A 22,750-nucleotide genomic window follows, 5' to 3' on the forward strand; every position below is an offset into this window, starting at 1 on the left:
GGGGATGCGCTTTCATCCGTCCTCTTTAACCTGGCCCTCGAGAAAGCGATCCTGATGCTGAGGTGAATGCAAGAGGTACGATCCTCTTCAAGTCCACCCAACTACTGGCCTATGCTGACGATATCGACATCATGGGAAGAACCACCCGAGACGTACAAACTGCCTTCATCCAGATCGAGCAGGCGGTGAATAGCGCGAGATCTTGGGCTGCACATCAATGAAGCCAAGACAAAATATATGGTGGCAACGTCAGCACCGAAGACGAATCAACCAACAACACCAAACCGCACTGGTCAAACACAAACACAAACAAGAATAAGGATAGGGGAATACAACTTTGAGACCGTTGACAATTTCTCCTATCTAGGGTCGAAAATCACAACCGATAACAACTACGATGATGAAATCCACGCACGGTTGTTGTCAGCCAACAGAGCCTATTTCAGCTTACAAAGACTGTTCCGCTCGAAACGTCTCACCATAGGGTCAAAGCTCTTACTGTACAAGACTATGATCTTGCCAGTCCTCATGTATTCCTCGGAAACTTGGGTTCTTAGCAAGAAAAATTGCGAACTCTTGGCCGCGTTCGAGAGAAGAATCCTCCGAAGAATTTTTGGCCCCCTACATGAGGATGGACGATTCGATCCCACCCGGAAAGTCTATAAGGGCAATATCTATGGTAGGAAAAGAAGACGAGGCAGACCCTGCCTAAGATGGAGCGATGGCGTGGGCCAGGACGCCAGACAGCTTTTAGGGATATCGAATTGGTGGACCTCGGCGCAAAACCGGGATGTCTGGAGTTCCTTATTAAGGCAGGCCTAGACCGGATACCGGTTGTTGCGCTGTTGATGATGATGAACAGATCCTGTGGATGTACACGATGGAAGAAGTAGATCAATGAAATGAAAAAATTAATTCTGATAACATACACCTGTCCGAACCAAAATGGAGTCAGAGCTGCGGCAGTATAAAATCTGGGATAAAAGTCGAAATCAAAATACCTTCAAAGGCTCTGCAGAGATTGATTCGCAATTTGTCTATGATAGAACCCTAAGATAGGGATGGACGCCTACCGCAAAAACTCTGAACGCTGACAAAAGAACAGAGAGTACCTGCCATCTGTCCGCATAATTTCAGACTCCTCAATAAACTTGCTGCTAAGGACTAGTTTAACCTCACCTGTTCTAAATAACCCGTCCCTGATCGCACCCTTCCCATCCCCGCCAGATTTCCACTTTGGAGGTTTGATCTTTATTGATCTGACAGTCTATTAAAACCTGATATCATACCCGAAGAACAAGGATAATTTACGAACGTGAATTAAAACCTTCGAACAATCAATGCTTAAGCAATTACAGAAACTATAATGAACTCAAAGGGAAACGGCGAAAAGCTCTCGCAATCCAGTCTTCCATCAAACCAATCGGCAATACTCAGCGGATCCTGTCTGAAGATTTGAAAAAAAAAATGAAAATAAAATGGTGACACGTATATGGGTATGCATAAGGGCTTCACATGTGTGATATAGTTACATTTATCACAATTATTGTTTATCTCAACCTCTAAACCCATTTTTTATATCCTTTATAATGCGCTGCCTTGGGTGATTACAATGTTCTCAAAGGTTCTTTTCACACCTTTACCAAGAAACTAAAAATCAGCCCTCAACAACACTCACCTTCGAGTGAAACGTATCAAACCATCTAGTTGTGAATGCAGCTGATTACTGATTTTCACCTGCATTTCAATTTATAATGCGTAAATTAATTAGGACGAAGGGCCGATCTTATAGTGGACTAGAGGAAGGTGCTACCTTTCGCGATCGCAATGAAAGAATTCTTTCCACCTCAATAAGAAATAATCGAACGGGAACTGCCTCAATAAAACTCTGTATGGTGCGGTACCGCATCAGGCTCTCACGATAGCCATTCACGAAGCAAAGCACCTTTCGGAATCGATAGCGTAATAAAGTAAAATAAGGGAGACGACGAGCAGGTGATATGACCCCAATCAATTATACTGTTGCATTACGGATTATAGATACTTTCTGTTTTTATGTTCGCGTCCGAGTTCAGGATATTCATAAAAACGATCAGGTGCAATGCTCCTATCTAATATTAGCCTCAGGTAATAAAGCCATAAAAAACACGCTGTTCGTTTGCGAGCATCCTTTGTAACTGACTGCGATCAGATGAATGCCGTCTAGGATTGTTACAAATTTTTCCTTTTAATCTACTTTTTTTCAGAGAAACCCACTGAATCAATAGTTGATTGATTGTAAGATATGTAGAGAGTTGTTTGTAATGCGTCATTAGCTAGTGTTTAATTGAGAGGCTATCCCTTGAGAAAAATTGTAAAATGGAGAATCTTTGGAATGGCAATCAATATTCGCCATACTTGGGCTAAAAATAATTCAAATGAGAGTAATTAATTGCATTCCTAGATCCACTTGGAGGCTTTAAGAAACTTAATTGGATCTCCAAACATTAGATGTCTCCTCCCCCTTGAACTATCTATCAAGGAGTTTTCCAGATCACACAATCTCTCTAATACCGTGTTATGCTTGCATGGGTCTGAAAATAAATCTGTAACAAAAATAATCTGGCGCCTTAATTAACAGTCTACCCTGATTATTTCACCTGTCATAATAACTATAATTAATTGAGTCCCAGAGAAATAATAAAAACTAAGAAACATGATTCGCAGGTTGTCTATTAAAACGACAATGACAAGTAGTTCCAGTGACATTTTGGGTTCTTTATTTCAGATGATCTTCACACTCGCCACTTGCACTTCCACCACCGTAAAGATGTTCATCTGGGCGGAGAGAAAAGTTCGTTCTTCATAATTATCTACGAGTATATGCCATACAAGGGCATTGGACCGTACCATATCTTTTGGTTGATTTGCTTTACTTGAACTTGTCATATCCTTTTTCTGGGCATATTGAGGGAGAAGAATATTTTTCTGTTGAAGCAATCCATTATTGTGACTTGTTGGACTCATATGATTTGCTGCGAAAGAAATAGAATAGAAACATATTCAGCACGAATACTTTAGATACATGCAGCAAATAATGAACGTACTATAATAGTTGATGCCGTAAACCTTGCCAAGCTTGGAAATGCTCTTGAAAATTTCCCAAAGTAATATATGCATGCGTATGGACTGTATTACTTAGCATACCACAGCACCTGAACTCCACTGTGCAGTCGTATTTAAATTGATCTCAATCAATCAAATACGTCTGCGCACCTGTATCTTATCCATGTTATCCATAAAATCAGTGTTGTTGCATTTGCATTCGTTAATAATACACACGCATTCTATTATAATTAATAGCTCTTCAATTTTGCGGAAACTTTAGCGCAAATTAGTCCTTCAAATGGCAGACAGTGGTGCCACTGTGCATTTTTAATGTGATTTATCTTTGTCAGATTATAGGGAAAATATCGTTCATCTGAGGATCCATTTCGGTGTAAGTCACTTGAGGTGATCATATCTGTGTGTATTTCTTGTGAGCATAATTAGTCTGCGTTCCAAATGAATGAGTTTTGCGACGTACTCGAGGCAGTTAAGAATACCCAGGGGTCTACTAACGACTATATGAATCTGAAACGAAATGATGCAGTAACATTAATGCTTATTGAAGCTGATCGATTGAATCAGATCAATTGATAAGGCTTTGCAGCTAACTGTATGGATTTCGATTCTCATGATTAAGCGTGCTGACTGGAAACAGAAGGATCAGTCCATGGATATATTAATGAAAATTGTCTCCTAAAAATAGCTTCTCCTTCCTTTTGAGGAAGATTAAATAGTTTATTGAGTGAAATAGATTTTCTTTTTTCCTTTTCAATGGCGCGACGGCCCAAGTCAACTCTTTGCCTCCAGGATGCACCTTTTTCAGGGACCTCCATATTTGGCCTATCTTCCAATTGAAAAAACTTTTAGCAGTGTTTTACTAAAAACATCCATTGACTTTTCTTGTCGTTTGAGTGAGTTTTCCTTTGATCGACTTCCTTCGGCGAAACAAATCAACAAATACTAGAACTGGTCGGATATGTGACTCTATGATATGGATTAATTAATTTCTTTGATATGCCAAATAAAAACCCAAAGTAAGCTTCACTAGGGGGCCACTGTTCTCATTGTTGCATTTCAATGCTGTTGTATACAGAAAGATACTGACGCAGTGGAAGCATAAAAGCAAACATCCACCTTTTGATTGGTCTTTGGATTTTTTTGTCAATAATAAGACAGATATTTAAAGAAATTGTTCCCGCTTGCCGTGAACTACTTTCCTTGAATTCAAACTAACCTTCTTAGGTGCTTATGCTTATGCTCAAAACAATACTTCAACAGTGCTCGTGTCCCTACACACCTTGAGTAAAACTGCAAAATTCGAATTTTGATGATGGGTGATAATGAAAAATGGATAATAATGAGCCACATTAAAACCGGTGATAGACTTTGATGAGTCCCGCCTTCTATGAATCTTTGGGAAAGAAGCTCGCGAATCCAAAAAATCCAGCTAGGAATGCCCCATTTTGTTCTATCTAAGGCCTGATCTCAATGCAGTGACGAGGTTTTCTAGCGTATCAAGCCACCGTTGTTTCGGCCGGCCACTTTCGCGATAATTCCACGACCGATGTAATTCTATATCGATCGTAGATATCCTCATTTCGCAACATTTTCGTTCCCATTACTACAACACGCCGTTCATTGTCTTCTATAATCGGCCAACACTCAGAACCATAGATGATGACAGAATCGACTACATCGCGGTAAATTTTAATTTTGAGACATTCGTTGATAGGTCGACCACAAAAAACACCAGTTGTGAAACGCCGCTTCATCTAGGTTGCGTTAATGCGAGAAGAAATTTTATACCGCAATTCTCCATTGGCTGATAACATTGATCCGAAATATTTGAATCGCTCAGTCCTGGGCAGGTCACAGCCGGTGATAATAATTGTGCCTGCTTCATGGGGACAGATTGTCTTTCAAATTCAATTTTATTCCAATTTACTCTTAGACCGTATTGCATGAGGCGTTCATTCCATTTTTGGGTAAGTTGTGCGAGATCATTTTGCTATTAGACACTAGGAAAGCATCATCTGCTTAAAGCATTGTGGCAGTGTCCATAACAAGCACAAAAAGGAGTGATGATAGGGTGCTTCCTTGATAAAAAGCGACAGACACAAAGTGGTTTTGATACACCTGCCGCACTTCGAACTTCGCTTTTACGATCGTGGTGGAGCAATTGAACTCAGTGTTGTCGTAGAGCATACGGTTGACAGCTTTCGTCTGACCCAGAAATATAAAGTAAAGAGGGCGATGTTCCTCACAATGTTTCTCCATAAGTAGGCGTGCAGTGTGTATTACGTCAGTAGTTTCGCAGTTCTTGACAAACCTGGCTTGATTCATGGTTATTTGAAAGATTTCGCGAAAACGCGAATGTGTTCGAATATCTTCATGGCATGGGAAAATAACCTCGAATTTAGTAGCGCTGGCAGGTGGAATTGGTTCAAACGTCGGCAGTACTTGTAAAAGTAGAGGAAGCACAAATTCTCCCATTGAAATCTTCTCTCTCGTCGCTCGGTAAGCAAAGTACCCTTCTGATCATTAACGCAGCAGAAGTGTTGGATATTTTGTGGGAGTTCGTTTCGCCTTTTGGCAAGCCAATATGGATCTCTCTCATCATCTCGTGTGTCTAGTTTATCGTAAAGATTTGTGCAATAGACCGCCTGGGTGACAGCGATCGCTTTCTTTGCTTCCGGGTTGGTATTCTTCTAAATTTTTCAATTGGCCAGCGTAATATTGTTTAACAACTTGTGAAATTCGTGGTAGGTGGTAGGTCACGGACCTTCATTTGAACATTGTCATTCCAAGGCCAAGTATCGCGGTTGACGAACTGCTTACCTGGCTCGGTGACCCCTGTGAGATGCGTTACTCTGTGAATCGCGTTTTTAACTTCACTTCATGATTCTTCCATATTCATAATTGTTGGTAATAACGCAAACAAGATTATTTCTTCTTTCTTTTCAAAAAATCGGCACCATTTAATAAGCGGTGGGTCAGCGCATTCCATAGGCTCTTTTGTCGGTCACAAGACGGCCGGACACAAACGGTCGATTTTGAGATGCTTTGAAGTTAGTAACGGTGGTAAAATGTCGGCGTCTTATAGGAATATAGTCGATTTGCGTTTGACTGTTCACATTACAAAATGTAGGAAAATGAGACAATCGTTTGATGAGCCATGCATTCATAACTACAAAGGTATGGATGTTCGCAAGATCGACTATACGCTCGCCACCCTCAATACGTGCTCCCAACTCTTTCCCCCTAGGGCTCATGTTTCTGTTTGCCTTTTCACCCACATGACGAATAAGATCGGCTTTAATGAAGAAATAGTCATCAGCAGGCATGTTACAGGCCTTTGCATCTAGAAGTTGCCAGAAGGTAATCTTCTTCGCCATCAGGTCGACCAGTCTGTAACGAGTACGTGGTAAAGAAGTGAATAGTGCGATCAGCCGGTCATCAAATTGTTCGACTACTTTAATGGCATCAAGGAAACTCTCTGAGATGGCAATGCCAACGCCGTACCAAATCTGCAGTCAACCAAAATAGAAAAGTTCATAGCCATTTTGACCAAGTTCACGTTCTATGTCGCGTTCTATGACAATCGGGTTTCTTGTAGTACCCAGGTATCATTGCGCCTTTTCTAAAGCGCTCTTGTCATTTCCTCGGCTTTTCAGTTATAAGAGCATGGAGACAGACTCCAGGCAGCTCGATCTTCAGAGCTAGCCCGTTGTATTCACGATGGAAAGCAGCTCTCTCACCTTACAGCTAGAAATTTCTTTCAGGTACCTAGAAAGAACTCCGCCATGCTGTTAACATAGTATGCTGGTCCCAAGCCCAGGTAAAGGAGGAGGGTTTGAGGCAACGTACTATCCTCTGTAAAACAAAAATAAAATGCTGAGATCAGGGAAAGAGATAAATAGAGTATAGTTGGAGTTATTCTACTATGCTAAATCCTACCTGATCTCTCTTGGTGACAGGCCCCGCGACAGGTCGACCAAGAAAATGCATAGAATGTCGTTACAAACATGATGATTGGATTAAGTCACAGGCCTCGGAGAAATGCTAGGGCGTCCACCTCAGTCGACGCGGCAGGACGGGCCCCGGTTCTGTCGAGAAATGGGCACGGGTTCTTGACGCATGGACGGCGTCAGGACGTAAGCAAGTTAGTCCGCACACAACGAACAAAACAAATACATGTGTGCATGCTAAATGTTGGTACCCTAACTGGAAAGACCGAGGAACTGGCAAGAGCCCTTCGGAAAAGGTGCATTGACATCTGCGCTCTGCAAGAAACCCGATGGTCTGGTTCCAAAAGCTGCGACATTGAACGCGAACGCGGTAAAAATGGCTACAAACTTCTCTATTTTGGTAACCCACACACTCAATATGGTGTTGGCATTGCCATCTCAGAGGGTTTCCGTGATGCCATTAAAGAAGTCGAACGATTTGATGATCGGCTGATGAAGCTCACCATTATATCAGCTGATCGCACTATTCACTTCTTCACCGCGTATGCACCACAGGCAGGTCGACCTGATGCCGAGAAAGATGCCTTCTGGCAACTTCTCGATGAAAAGACTTGTCACGTGCCTGCTGACGATTACATAATCATTGCCGGCAACCTTAATGGCCATGTGGGTGAAAAGGCAGACGGTAACAGGTGACATGGGGGAAAGCGGTTCGGAGCGCGCAATGAAGGTGGCGAGCGTATAATCGATTTTGCGGACACCCATGACCTTGTACTTATGAATACATGGTTCATTAAACGATTGTCTCATCTTCCCACATTTTATAGTGGGAACAGTAAAACACAAATCAACTATATTCTCATAAGACGCCAACATTTTACCACTGTCACTGATTGCAAAGTCGTTCCCTATGAGACCATCGCACCTCAATATCGGCCGTTGATTGCCGTCCTGCGAATTAAGCCACCGATAAAACGGCGTGAGGAACGCACTGGCCCGCCGCGTATTAAATGGTGGCGATTTGGTGAGAAGAACGAAGAAACGGTCTCACTCATACGACTGCTGACCATTACGAATGTGGAAGAATCATGGAACCAAATGAAAGACACGATCCACAAAGCGGCCTCTGCAACCCTCGGGGTCACCAAGCCGGGTAAGCGGTACATCAACCGAGATATTTGGCTTTGGAATGATGATGTTGAAATGAAGGTCCGTGAAAAGAAATGCCTCTACCACAAATTTCTCGACGATAAAACGCCTGCTAATTGGCAAATTTATAAGAATGCCAACCGGGAAGCAAAGAAAGCGGTCGCTGTCACCCGAACGAACCATTTCAAAAATCTTTACGATAAACTGGACACTCGGGATGGCGAGAGAGATCTGTGTCGACTTGCTAAAAGCCGTGATGAACGCACACAGGATATCGAACACTTCTGTTGCGTTAATGACAAGAACGGTACTTTGTTTACCAACCGTCGAGCCGCAACGGATAGATGGCGAGAATACTTCGAGCAGATTTCAACTGAAGAATTTGCTCATCCTCCACTTCCACAATCATTGCCGACATTTGGAGCAGTTCCACCAGTCAGCCCAACTGAAGTCGAGGAGGCAATAAAACAAATGTAATCGGGGACAGCAACAGGACCTGATGACATCGCATCTGAGCTCTGGAAAGCGAAGAGCTGGGACCCAACACTATGGCTCAGTGAATTCTTTAACCGGGTTATTCAGGAAGGAAGAACATCATTTGACTGGCAAGAAAGTACCACTGTTCCAATATGGAAAAAGAAAGGTAGCCCAGCAGAATGTTCAAATTACCGTCCGATCCGGTTACTTTCCCATACCATGAAGATTTTTGAACGCATTCTTGACAACCGTATTCGCGAAATCGTTGAAATAACCGTGAATCAAGCTGGATTTGTCAAGAACTACGGAGCTACTGACGCAATGCACGCTGCGCGGCTACTCATGGAGAAACACCGTGAGAAGCATCGCCCTCTTTACATTGCCTTTCTGGATCTAGAGAAAGCGTTTGACCGTGTACCACACGAACTCATCTGGTATGCTTTACGACAACACTTCGTGCCAGAAGAACTCGTGCGCTGGGTTCAATTGCTCTACCACGATCCGAAAAGTAAAGTTCGAAGTATGGCGGGTGTATCAAAACCGCTTCGTGTCTCTGAGGGAGTTCATCAAGGAAGTGCCCTCTTACCACTCCTCTTTGTCCTTGTCATGGACACCGTTACACGGGATATCCAACGTCCAGCGCCCTACACACTGCTTTATGCAGATGATGTTTTCCTAGCATCTGATAGCAAAAATGATCTCGAGCAGCTTGTTCAAAAATGGAATGATCGCTTCATGCAACACGGTTTCAGATTGAATTTAAACAAAACTGAAGTTTTGACGACCGATCACCATGAAACAGGCACAATCACTGTCAGCGGCAGTGATCTGCCCAGAACTGAGCGATTTAAATACCTCGGGTCAACGCTATCAGCCAATGGAGAGCTGCGTTATGAAATTGCTTCACGCATTAACGCAACCTGGATGAAGTGGCGTTCCACAACTGGTGTCCTTTGTGATCGACGTATCAACGAACGTCTCAAATCTAAAATTTACCGAAATGTCGTCCGTCCAGTCGCTCTCTATGGTTCTGAGTGTTGGCCGACCTTAAAAGACAATAAACGGCGTCTCGCGGTAATGGAGACGTTGGACTAGTGGCGTCACACGTTTAGATCACATCCGAAATGAGGATATCCGCGATCGTTATGGGGTTGCACCGATCGTGGAAAAGTTGCGAGAGAGGCGTCTTCGATGGTATGGTCACGCAATTCGTGCAAACGAGAATTCACTTGCCAAGATTGGTCTGAACATCGAAGTCGATGGTAAACGACCAAAAGGCAGACCTAAGCAACGGTGGCTTGATACGCTGGATGGGGATTTGAAAGCCTCGAGATTGCACCCAGATCAGGCATTCGATAGAGCCAAATGGCAAAGCCGATCACGACGAGCCGACCCCGCTTGTGAACGGGACAAAGGCTGAAGAAAAAGAAGAAGGTACCTAGAAAGCGAACGAGGGATTCCCTTTTTCTCCCTTCGCCAATGTGAAGTGTAGGGTATGCCGAGCCTGACGGCACGGTTCACTATGGGCCAGTGCCCTGTGCAGACTGCCGCAGTGATGTATACATTTGCATGCGTTTGGCGCAGGAGCTCTCGTGATCAGGTTTTGTTATAAGCGGGCTAAATCCTTTTTGAATTGGCACCGGTGGTAAAAATTCGCCATCAGAGGTCAGACAGCCGCCAGCAGGACACCTACTATACCCGCCGACTGACTGCCAAGAGCAGAGTGCCGCCTGGCCAATCCATCAGCCCGCTTATTCTCCTCCTGCCAAGCTTATGGAAATTCCTTGACTAAGTCCACTTCCATATTCACGTTAAGTGGCGTTTCGGGTTCGCATTCGCTGATGCTCCATTGAGAGCTTGCGTTTGGTGATCTTGGTATTTCAAAACTCCATTCAAAGGGATTTTTCTCATCTTCAAATTCGCCGTTATTGTTTCTTCCGGTATTATTTGTGCTAGAGCCGGTCAAAGACGGATCAGTGCTAATCAGGTATAGTTCATCCAAGCCCACACGAAGCTAATGGTGACGAAATATTGAGCGTCCTCTGAAGCCTGCCAGGGTTTTGACGGGACGGAAGCGTCCACAACATTAGCCTGAATGCCATTTCGGAAAGATTTCACTTTACGTACTCTGGTAACAGAATGTTGCAAACGTCAGCCCAAAGTAAACAATCCAAATCGTGTTCCAATGCCGTGTACGGTGTACGTCGCGTACCTATGGTTTATTTTCAGGGTAACCTCCCATAGCTTTTTATTGCAACAGCCAGGTATGACTTAAGACCTTATTTTCCAGCGGAAGGAACGCGCCCACACGCTCTCTCCTTAGCTGTAGATGCATTGCCCGACAATAACCACGTGGAGGTGAGAGTAGGATTTGGTAGCAAAGTTGTAGATGGTAAATTAGAGTGCATTTCCCAGTTCTTGATCGTATTATACCGTGACATGCGGCCTACTACGCTGAGGCACATACTACCTTAGAACAGCCTGCCAATAGATGTAACAGTTTGTGTTTGTAGATATGCGTGACATTTCAGAGAAAAATGCGTGTGACAGACAGGCAGAAAGGAAATCAATTTTAATAAGGTGTTTTATATAAAACCTTTAATAGGGCCAGAATCTGTTATTCTTATCTGACTTCCTTATGAAATAAAGTACTTAGTTCTGAGGTAGTTGAAAGAACAATTTATAGTCCAACTAGAAATAACTTTCACAATCATTTTTTGACGATTTTGCACAAAATCTGACTTAGTAAGTGCTTCCATGAAATTTGACATTATGAAACTGGAGGAGAACACCAGTTCAAGGATTCAGACACAAAACCCCGATTGTGGTCATTGTTTCCCCCAATGAGCCTATTTAGACAAACACGTTACCTATTGTGGTTTTGCAGCGCCAATAATTAAAATTCATTAATAAACCCTTAGATAATTGATTTCCAATACATACAATAATCAATTTACTTGCGGATCTTTAAGAACTCGGTTTTTTTCCTTACTCTGTTAATTTTTGTACAGCATACAATTGTTTCTTAGACCAGGTGCCTCCTTTATCAGTGTTAATACCTAATTAATTGTTTTGTCTTAAACTACGCCTACTTATAGGGTAACTTATAAGTCTACTAATTACTATATAATTGTTTTTAATTTTTCCCATCCTTTCCATTTTTTCCTCCATTGTTTATTGCCTGCTGCTTTCTTGTTTGCCTACCTTTTTTACCAAGCTCGGTGTGCAGTTTCCTTCATCCTGATTCAAGGTTATCTGCCTCCCTTCTTTGATGATGCATATGCTTTCCGCCGCATCCAAAAGGTGTGTTTTTTGCACCCGCTTTGGAATATTCACATTATCCATTGTTACAGTATGTCCCTCTTCCACCATGTGCTTTAATACCATTGACTTAATGTTTCGAGCGTCGTCACTTTTTCGTTTGGTGTGTTCTCTTAAAAATTTAGAGAATAAGGAAAAAAACCTATTTCTCTTCTCAATCTATAATCACTGTAGAAAAAACGTGGATGCAAATTTCAATTTAGAAATATCTGTTTCTTCCAGAAGCCATTAAACTATAGATAACCACAAGTGAAACAAAGAAGAAAGGACCCTCATCATGGACAGGCCCGAAAACAGATTTGTCAAATAGACTTCCTCCCACAATCAATGGGGATATTTTCTATTCAAACATGTGAAAATTTGCGGTGATCTGCAATCCACAGATTCCACGAAATTTGAATACTTCTTCGATGCATGTGAATAAGGAATAATCGAAAACTACGCCGATATTTTACTCTACTCTCTCAAGATCGGCAAGTGGGTTACTATTTTCGCTTTTCTACATAACAAACGCGCTTGAAGTGGGCATTCCTAAAGAATAAGCATATTTTGCCACTAGGTTTAGGTCTATGTTCTTATTAGAGTAAAGTCGAAACCACATGATGAGTCCGGGGTCTAAAAACTTTACCGAAGATTCCGATTTTGGCCAAAAAGTGATCTCTTGATTTTTGACCAAGCGGTTATGTGAACAAGCAAAATTGCCATTATTGGAGTGACCACATTCTACAAGTATTATAATTAAGCATCAATCTACAAATATTGACAGTTTGGCATAGCGGCATCGTCGGACCATATTTCTGTCGAGAATGAGAAAATAGTTATCGGTATACAATGATGTTAACCAACTTTCTAGTGATAATCAAACAACAAAGATATATCTGAGGTGTGGTTTCAGCAAGATGACACCACAAGTCAAGTCCTTAGAATGCCCTAACAAGCCAACAACTTTACACGGACTGAAGGGCGGAAAAACGTAGTACATGTCTGACCTACTCATCAAGTAGCATTGCTAGCGAAGCAATTCAATGATACGCTATTCCACATACAATGACATGAATGCAGCCTCAAAAAAGGCCAGAATCAATTTGATAACTACTTTTTTTTGTTTAGGCATTGAGGAATTCTAAGTCCGCATCTGCTTGATGTCGTACCGGACTAAATTTTGAGCAACTTACTCTCGTTCCCACTCTGCGAACTCCTCTGTTTTTAGCTTAACACTAAAGTTAAGAAGGCTTACTGCTCCGTACCAGGGCGGAGACAACTCATCAGATGCTGCCTCACCTCTGCCCTGGGACCAGAGTAATCGAAGTGGTCCAGCCCGGCATTAAGTCGATGGGGACTTAGTATTCATTCCTCAATCCCCAAACAAAAATTGTTCAGCTCCGGCAAATCTTTGGTCTGAAATTTGCACCCAGGTTGTGTTTCGTCAATTAGAAAAAGAGCGTCGAACATCTGCGAACAGTTTTGCCCACGAAGCTCCCAAGGATAAGGCAGCATCTGATGAGTTGCTCTGGCCTCGTACATAACCGGAAGCCGTTTTCGTCACCCTTTTAAATAATATTTTAATTAAAAATCTTTCGTTTTTACCTGGTCTGGTCACTCAGTATATGTTTCTTCTTCACTCATTGGGGAAATATAGGGCATTATCATAAGGCAAAGTGTCTTCTTTCTATTGTTACATATTTATTTTCTGCCTATTTAATTTTAATCATCATCATCATCAACGGCACAACAACCGGTATCCGGTCTAGGCCTGCCTTAATAAGGAACTCCAGACATCCCGGTTTTGCGCCGAGGTCCACCAATTCGATATCCCTAAAAGCTGTCTGGCGTCCTGACCCACGCCATCGCTCCATCTTAGGCAGGGTCTGCCTCGTCTTCTTTTTCTACCATAGATATTGCCCTTATAGACTTTCCGGGTGGGATCATCCTCATCCATACGGATTAAGTGACCCGCCCACCGTAACCTATTGAGCCGGATTTTATCCACAACCGGACGGTCATGGTATCGCTCATAGATTTCGTCATTGTGTAGGCTACGGAATCGTCCATCCTCATGTAGGGGGCCAAAAATTCTTCGGAGGATTCTTCTCTCGAACGCGGCCAAGAGTTCGCAATTTTTCTTGCTAAGAACCCAAGTTTCCGAGGAATACATGAGGACTGGCAAGATCATAGTCTTGTACAGTAAGAGCTTTGACCCTATGGTGAGACGTTTCGAGCGGAACAGTCTTTGTAAGCTGAAATAGGCTCTGTTGGCTGACAACAATCGTGCGCGGATTCCATCATCGTAGTTGTTATCGGTTGTGATTTTCGACCCTAGATAGGAGAAATTGTCAACGGTCTCAAAGTTGTATTCTGCTATCCTTATTCTTCTTCGTGTTTGTGTTTGACCAGTGCGGTTTGATGTTGTTGGTTGATTCGTCTTCGGTGCTGATGTTGCCACCATATATTTTGTCTTGCCTTCATTGATGCGCAGCCCAAGATCTCGCGCCCATCGGCGCCTGAAGGCAGTTTGTACATCTCGGGTGGTTCTTCCCATGATGTCGACATCGTCAGCATAGGCCAGTAGTTGGGTGGACTTGAAGAGGATCGTACCTCTTGCATTTTCCTCGGCATCACGGATCACTTTCTCGAGGGCCAGGTTAAAGAGGACGCATGATAGCGCATCCCCTTGTCTTAGACCGTTGTTGATGTCGAATGGTCTTGAGAGTGATCCTGCTGCTTTTATCTGGCCTCGCACATTGGTCAGAGTCAGCCTAGTCAGTCTTATTAATTTCGTCGGGATACCGAATTCTCTCATGGCCGTGTACAGTTTTACCCTGGCTATGTTATCATAGGCGGCTTTAAAGTCGATGAACAGATGGTGCAACTGTTGTCCATATTCCAACAGTTTTTCCATCGCCTGCCGTGAAAAAAAATCTGATCTGTCGCTGATTTGCCTGGAGTGAAGCCTCTTTCGTATGGGCCAATGATGTTCTGGGCGTATGGGGCTATCCGGCCTAGCAAAATAGTGGAGAATATCTTATAGATGGTACTCAGCAACGTGATACCTCTATAATTGCTGCACTGCATGATATCTCCCTTTTTATGTATCAGACAGATAATGCCTCGTTGCCAATCGTCAGGCATTGATTCGCTGTCCCATACCCTGAGCACAAGTTGATGAACCACTTGGTGTAACTAGTCGCCTCCATATTTAACCAATTCGGCTGTAATTCCATCGGCTCCTGGCAACTTATGACTTTTTAGCCGATGAATTGCACGGACTGTTTCTCCTAAACTTGGTGGTGGCTGTATTTGTCAGTCGTCTTCAGTTGGCGGGACCTCCAACTCGCCGATGTTCTGGTTGTTCAGTATCTCATCGAAGTACTCAACCCATCGCTCTAATATGCCCATCCTGTCGGAAATCAGATTTCCCTCTTTGTCTCGGCAGGATGAGCATCGAGGTGTATAAGGTTTCATCCTGCTGACTTGTTGGTAAAACTTCCGCGCCTGGTGCGGTTGCTCCCTGTATTTTTCTAGTTCACAGACTTGGTTGGTTCTCCCAGGCTTCCTTTTTCCGTCTGTGAAGTCGCTTCTCCGCTCGACGGAGTTCGTGATAAGTCTCTGCGCGTGCCCGCATTCTTTGAGAATGCAACATTACTCGGTATGCAGCATTCTTCCGTTCCGTTGCTAGCTTACATTCATCGTCAAACTAGCCGTTCCGACTCCTTTTGCGGCTGGGCCCAAGTATGTTTGTGGCCGTATCCATGATAACGTTCTTCAGGTGATTGTGAAGATCATTTGTTGATGCTTCATCTCCAGGTGCTCTGTTGACTGCGGTTATTGCGGTATCCATTTCCCTCTTATAGGTGTCGCGGAGGGTTGTGTTGTGGATGGCTTCAGTGTTCACTCTCACTTGATTGTCAGAGGGGATTCTAGGTGGTATTGTTATTCGAGCTGGGAGCACCATGCCAACGAGATAGTGATTCGAGTCTATATTGGCCCCCCTATATGTTCTGACATTCATCAAGGCTGAGAGGTGGCGGCGTTCGATCAACACGTGGTCAATTTGGTTGAAAGTGGTCCCGTCTGGAGAGGCCCACGTATGTTTGTGGGCCGCTTTCCGCGCAAACCAGGTAGTTCCAACAACCATTTCGTGTGACCCTGCTAATTGAATGGTCCGCAGTCCGTTATCATTTCTATTTTCGTGTAAGCTATGGGAGCCAACGTATCGCCTGAATACGGGTTCCTTCCCTACTTGACTGTTAAAATCCCCAAGTATGATTTTGATATGACTAAGAAACCTACTCCGAGCACATGGTTTATTGGATGATCGCTATAATATATGGTGTAGTGGCTCTTCTGCAGGAAACCGGTCCCTGTCCATCGCATTTCCTGCAACGCTGTTATATCAGCTTTATATTGGGACAGGGTATCGGCTAGCTGCTCATCAGCTTCATCTCTGTACAGGGAGCGCACGTTCCATGAGAAAATGCGCAAATCGTTATTCCGTTTTCGTTGCCGGGTCCGTCGTTTTAAAATCCGTCCTGTCCGAGGCTCCTGTTGTGGCTTCGTAGCAAGTTGTTTTCCGTGTAGGGTTGTCAGCCCTACCCAACCCCCAACCTGGAGGACCAGTTGGTACAATTTGTACCGTTTTTAGGCGCGGGAGACTCGCCTTCATCCTTCTCCGTCTGCAGCTTTTCGTTAAGAAAGAGCTCCCAGCGGTTACCACGTGGAGGTGGAGATAGGGTTTGGTAGTAGAGCTGTTGGTGTTGGTTCAGCAGGCATTTCCCAGGTTTTATACTCCATCGTTGGTACCATTTAATTTTAATGGGACGGTGTTTTAGTGTCATTACGCCGACCGTAATTCAAATCCGGGGCGACCAACCTAACCGTCGCGTTGTTCAAGAATATGATTCACTATCCTCTCAAGCTTAATTGTGATACAAGGAAATTGAGCTAAAAATGAAAGATTGCCTTCCAAGATATTTTCCTTTTTATTAGCTAAAAGTATCTAATCTCTACAAATACGTATTTGGGAGACCAACCCTTCTTCAGTGTTTTATCTTCCAAAAATTTTTTTTGGCAATTTGCATTTTCATAGCTTTTTCTGTGATTATAATATCTTAATTAAGCTTCTATTCTTCTCCTAGTCCTCCCTAAAAGTTCACCAACCTGGAAAAATTGTGGCACATTTCCGTGTTTAGCCTTTTTTTGGGGGGACATTTCCAGATGCGGAGGCTCTCCTAGGCATCTAGTCTCCTGAGGTCACTTCTTTCAACATATTGGCGTTGTTCAAAGGTAAATGGTGTCCCTGCTCTATCATATGTCTTGCAACCACGGACTTTATGTATGGGTTATTCTTATTTTTAGCGGATTCGGCATCCTTTAAGTGTTCTAACACCCTGGTGTGGACTAGCCGTTTTGTTTGCCCTACGTAAATCTTGTCGCAGTTTGGGCAGGAAAGCTTATAAATGCCGCTTTTTTTTCCGTACACTCTTTTTTGTCCTTGACTGATTGTAACCGCGTCCTAAGTAGGTATCGTCTGTTAGTCGTGGTGATCCCGAATCCTCGTTTATGTAACCGCCTTTTGATGTTCTGCGTCCGACCCGAGTAGGTTAATGTTATCCATTGCTTAGGTTTTGTGTTCACCTCCCGGAAGAGTGTTGAAAGTTGCTGTTTTGAGGCCTGGCGTAGTTTCTTTTTGATCCGATTTTCGATGAGGTTCCTGTTGTATCCATTTTTCTTGGCTGTTTCCAGCATGTAGTTCATTTCCTGTGAATCATAAAAATGTATAATGCCGTCTTATGGTGAAAATCGTGGATTGAGGTGTATTTTATGGTTTATTGTGTCTGGGTCGGTTTCCTGTAGATGTCGAATTCAAAATCCCCTTTTTCTCGGATTATTTTTAAGTCCAGGAACGGTATCTCCACTTCCTTTTCGATTTCCATGATGAAGTCGATGTTCCAGTGTGCCCGGTTAAGTTTCTCGAAGATTGTTCCTACTTTTTGCCTTTTGATAATTGCTAATACATCATCCAAGTATCTGACCCAGAATTTCGGGAGTGCCCCAGGTTCCTCAAGTTCATTCTCCAGGTTCTCCATAAATACCTCGCATAGCAGCGGTGAGAGGGGTTTGCCCATTCTTGCCCCGGAGGTTGTTTTTTTTAAAAAAAATTTTGAAGATAAAACACTGAAGAAGGGACAGTTGGTCCCCGAAATACATATTTTTTTTAGATTAGATACTTTTAGCCAACAAAAAGGAAAATATCTTCCAAGGCAATCTATCATTTTAAGACTTCGGCTAACAAACTATCTCCTAATTCACCCCAAAAAAACAAATGGGCTAGTTCAAGCTTATAGATAAGAGACAATGATGGATATAAGTCATAAGGTGTAAATTGATTCAGATCTCATTTAATTAAGAACTCCTGTACACAGCCATATAACAAAAGTATATCAAGAAATCTAAGAGCATTTGACTGAGGTTTAAAATATCCAGGGGATGAAGGTCATTGTCGTCGATAATTGCTTTAACATTTTTCTTCGAGAGAAAGATAATTACTTTCAATTATAATTTTATTTTATTTGAATGTATATGACTGGCAAGATTATATGACAAAAAGGACTGGGTTTGAAAACATATTATTTAATTAAAATTACTATTTTGGTTATTGATTCGGAGTCGTATATAAGATCCACCCAAGAAAATAAGCCATCATAATTTCCTTATTGTATTTTACTAAAGTATTACATCCGTCATTAGCAAAAATATGTATACATTCAGCAGAATAAGCGTTCTTTTTACTTAGTTATTGCTGAACACTTATATAATCAAGACAAATTCCCTAATAATCGAACTCTCAGATATCAAACATCTAAAAGCCACATGAACCAAGTCGTCTCGCACAAGTCACAGGTAATCACCTCGAAATCAATATTCTCTCTCTGCAGAAAGTCCATGTTCCTGCAGTTCTTCCTTTCCGAGGTCTTCTTAGCCAGCGTCTTGTCTTTGTCTAAACTGAATTCTAGTTAACATAAACATACAGTTTTAAATCAGTTAATTAAGATGTACGAAAACTCGTAGCTGAGATCTTGTTAAATGCAAATCAGTCTGTCCAAGTACATGGTTTTGTGGTTTGCATTTCGTTCCTGGTTTTGCGCATATGTTCCGTTTGTTGTGGCCCCCGCATTGCCCCAATCTACAATGCATATATAGAATGGAAAATAAAACTGAATTTATTGCAAAGGAGAACACGAGAGAGGGCGAAATACAGAACCTTTTCGGTTTAATTGCACAGTAGCATAAATCATTCGAGGCAGACTTTATGCTCCTGGCATCCGTTAATAGGAGGAGAAATATTTTTGTTTCATCTTTGAAAATTTGAAAACTTGCTCATTAGATCCTGAAATTTAAAGCCTCAAAATAATTTTCAATAAAATAATAAATTTCTATGTAAGCTTGAATTATAATTATAATTGAGACTTCCTCCTCAGACCTAGTTATATTCGGCCAAAATATTTTAAAATTTCCGTCCTAAACAATGTGGTAACAACTCAGTCATTAAAAATCTTGAAAATCGATCGAAATTCGGTTTTGATCCCAAAGAAGACTCCATATACGAAAACAATATCTTAGTAATAAAAACCACAACTTCCAACCGTAAACAGTGATCCAATGATAAGTGTTTGATAATTTTCTAAGTTGCTTCGTACCTCTGTGTCCACTTGGGTTAACGTGAGGCTGCTTTCCTCATTCACCTGATCATTCAATGGATTTGAGTGGTTTTTGTGGTATACTTCTCATAACATGTCCATATTGTAATGTTTACGGATGATTGATGAGCCTTTAATACGTCCAAAGCAATTTAAAGTGATATACGCCATCATAAAACTGATTGAATGGACCAATTTTAGGATTTAAATTCATGTTTTTGAAACGTTCAGAAAGGTGCTCAATTTGAAACCCTATCACATATACACAAATAATTAGTTATATGAACAAAACAAAAGACTTAAGCGAGCAACTTGGAACAATGGATAAAGTTGATAAATGACAATTGAGCAAACAAACAACTGGAGAATACGATTAGATAGTGTAGATACAGAAATGTCATTGTAAGCACATTAAAATATTACATATATGAGAAAGTACGGTTTTAATTTAGGATATTTTGTTGTTTCATGGTTGCTTCAAGACTCTTCATTAAGATTGTCGCTTTGAAACGAATCTTCAAATCATCAACTTCATTCATTTTATTTTTTCCAAAAAGTGGTTAACTCTTGTTAAATCTTGCTAATTCTACTTAAGCTAAACTATTTCAAGATAAAAACAGTTGGATATTTTTTCGTCGTAACAAATGCTTTTGTTTTTTTTATTGAACTTAACATGATCCGTCAATGAATATAGTTAATAAATCAATGAACATATTTAATAATAATGTACTGCTTACACTTGAAGCCGCAGGTATATCTTTTTATATTCATATTTTCACAATCTTAAGTGTAGATTATTGCTAGTTAATAAATGTGCATAGTTGCCATAGTGTCCTATGCGGGATATAACACCTCGACTACACCTGTGAACTATCGCTGTCGGTTTCCGCTATGTGCTTCCATCTACTCCACAGTTTTGCGAGAAACTTCTAGGACGAACTTGATGTTAGCGTTGAGATAGCTACGTTTCCGAATTTCTAGAAAAATCAACGATGTATTAAAATTAGCCCCTCCAAGAAAGCTTTCCACTTTCAAACAACAGCTGGATCATGGAGGCGTCTCATACCGAATCTAGGAGGAATCCTGACTTCGGGCTTGAGTCGTAGAACTTCGGCTGCGTAAGAGGAATTTTTATTTTTGTGAAAACACTACCTCGCCTTGCCTCGCGAAAGGGCGTTTGGGGTAGTGATTATGAGCTAAACATCCGACCATCATCATCATCAACCGCGCACCAACCGGTATCGGCTTTGGCCTGCCTTAATAAGGAACTCTAGATATCCCGGTTTTGCGTCGATATCCCCAAAAGCTGTCTGGCGTTCTGGCCTACGCCATTGTTCCATCTCAGGCAGGGTCAGCCTCGCCTTCTTTTGCCACCATTGATGTCGCCCTTATAGACTTTCCGACCAGGATCATCCTCATCCATACGGATTAGATGATCCACCCGCCGCAACTTGTTGATCCGGATTTTATCCACAACCTGACGGTCGTGGTATCATTCATAGATTTCGTCGTTATGTACGCTACGGAATCGTCCATCCTCATGTAGGGGACTAAAAATTCTTCGAAGAATTCCTCTTTCGAACAGCCCAGGTCTCCGAAGAATACATCAGGACTAGTAAGATCATTGTCCTGTGCAGTAAAAGCTTTAACTTTGACGTGAGACGTTTCGAGTGAAACAGTTTTCTTAAGCTGAAATAGGCTCTGTTGGTTGCAAACAATCGTGAGTGGATTCCATCATCGACCCTAGATAGGAGAAGCTATTAACGGTCTCAAAGTTGTAGTCTCCTATGTTTATTCTCTCCGTTTGACCAGTCTGATTTAATGTTGTTGGTTGGTTGGTTTTTAGAGCCAATTTTGCCACCATATATGTTTTCTTGCCTTAATTGGTGTGTAGCTCAAGATCTCGCCTCCATTGCCGCCTGCTCGATCTGGATGAAGGCGGTTTGTACATCTCGGGTCGTTCTTCCCATCATGTCGATTTTGTCATCATAGGCCAGTAGTTGGGTGAACTTAAAGAGGATCGTACCCCACGCATTTACCGCAGCATCACAGGCCACTTTTTCCAGAGCCAGGTTATAGAGGACGCATGAAAGGGCATTCCCTTGTCTTAGAGCGTTGTTGATATCGAATAGTCTCGAGAATGATACTGCTGCTTTTATCATGCCTCTCGCATTGGTCAGAGTCAGCCTAGTCAATCTCATCAATTTCTTTGGGATACCGAATTGTTTCATGGCCGTGAATAGTTTTACCCTGGCTCTATCATCGGCGATTTTAAAGTCGGCATCCATTTCTTCCTCGAAGGTGTTACGGAGGATGGTGTTGTGCTTCTGCCTTACTTCTCACCTGATTGACAATAAGGATTCTAGGTGCTGTTATTATTCGAGCTCGGAACAGTATGCCAACGAGATAGTGATCCGAGTCTTATTGGCTCCGCTATATGTTCTGACATTCATCAAAGCTGAGAGGTGGCGGTGTTCAATCAGCAGGTGGTCAATTTTGTTGAAAGTGGCCCTGTCTGGGAAGGTCCACGTATCTTTGTGGAACCCTTTTCGGGCAAACTAGGTACTTTCAAAAACCATTTCCTGCGATACTGCTAATTGAATAATCCGCAGTCCGTTATCATTGGAATCCTTATATAAGCTCCGACCCCATGGTTTATTGGATGACCGCTTTTATATATGGTGTAGTGGCTGGTTCCTGTCCAGCGCATCTCTTATAACGCGGTTACATCTGGCTTATTTTGGGTCAGGGTATCCGTTAGCTGCTGGGTAGCATTCGGTCTGTACAGGAAACGCACGTTTCATAAGGAAATGCGCAAATCGTTCGTTTGTTTTAAATAATAAAGTATAGCTTGAGCATTTTCGTTAAATTAGTCGGAGCAAAGCAAATGGACGCCAAATATAGACACCTTAAAGGCTAAGGAACTGGCAAGAGCTCTTCATAAAGGACGCACTGATGTCTGCGCCCTGCAAGAAACTCGATGGTTTGGTGCCAAAAGCTGCGACATAGAACGCGCACCCAATATCATGTTGGCATTGCATATGAGAGGTT

General features: G+C 42.3%; 1 protein-coding gene across 1 annotated transcript; it reads right to left on the bottom strand.

The window, feature by feature from the left end:
- Window positions 1-1,344: 1,344 nt before the first annotated feature.
- On the bottom strand, window positions 1,345-3,524 carry LOC119646577. Its single transcript, XM_038047073.1, has 4 exons — window positions 3,087-3,524; window positions 2,890-3,014; window positions 1,679-1,737; window positions 1,345-1,447 (listed from the first exon to the last, which is right to left on the bottom strand). Exons 1-4 carry the CDS (start codon window positions 3,157-3,159, stop codon window positions 1,345-1,347), a joined length of 360 nt encoding a protein of 119 aa, XP_037903001.1. The 5' UTR covers window positions 3,160-3,524.
- Window positions 3,525-22,750: the final 19,226 nt, after the last annotated feature.

The sequence above is a fragment of the Hermetia illucens genome, chromosome 1 (assembly GCF_905115235.1).
Source record: "Hermetia illucens chromosome 1, iHerIll2.2.curated.20191125, whole genome shotgun sequence".
NCBI classification, from domain to species: Eukaryota; Metazoa; Arthropoda; class Insecta; order Diptera; family Stratiomyidae; genus Hermetia; species Hermetia illucens.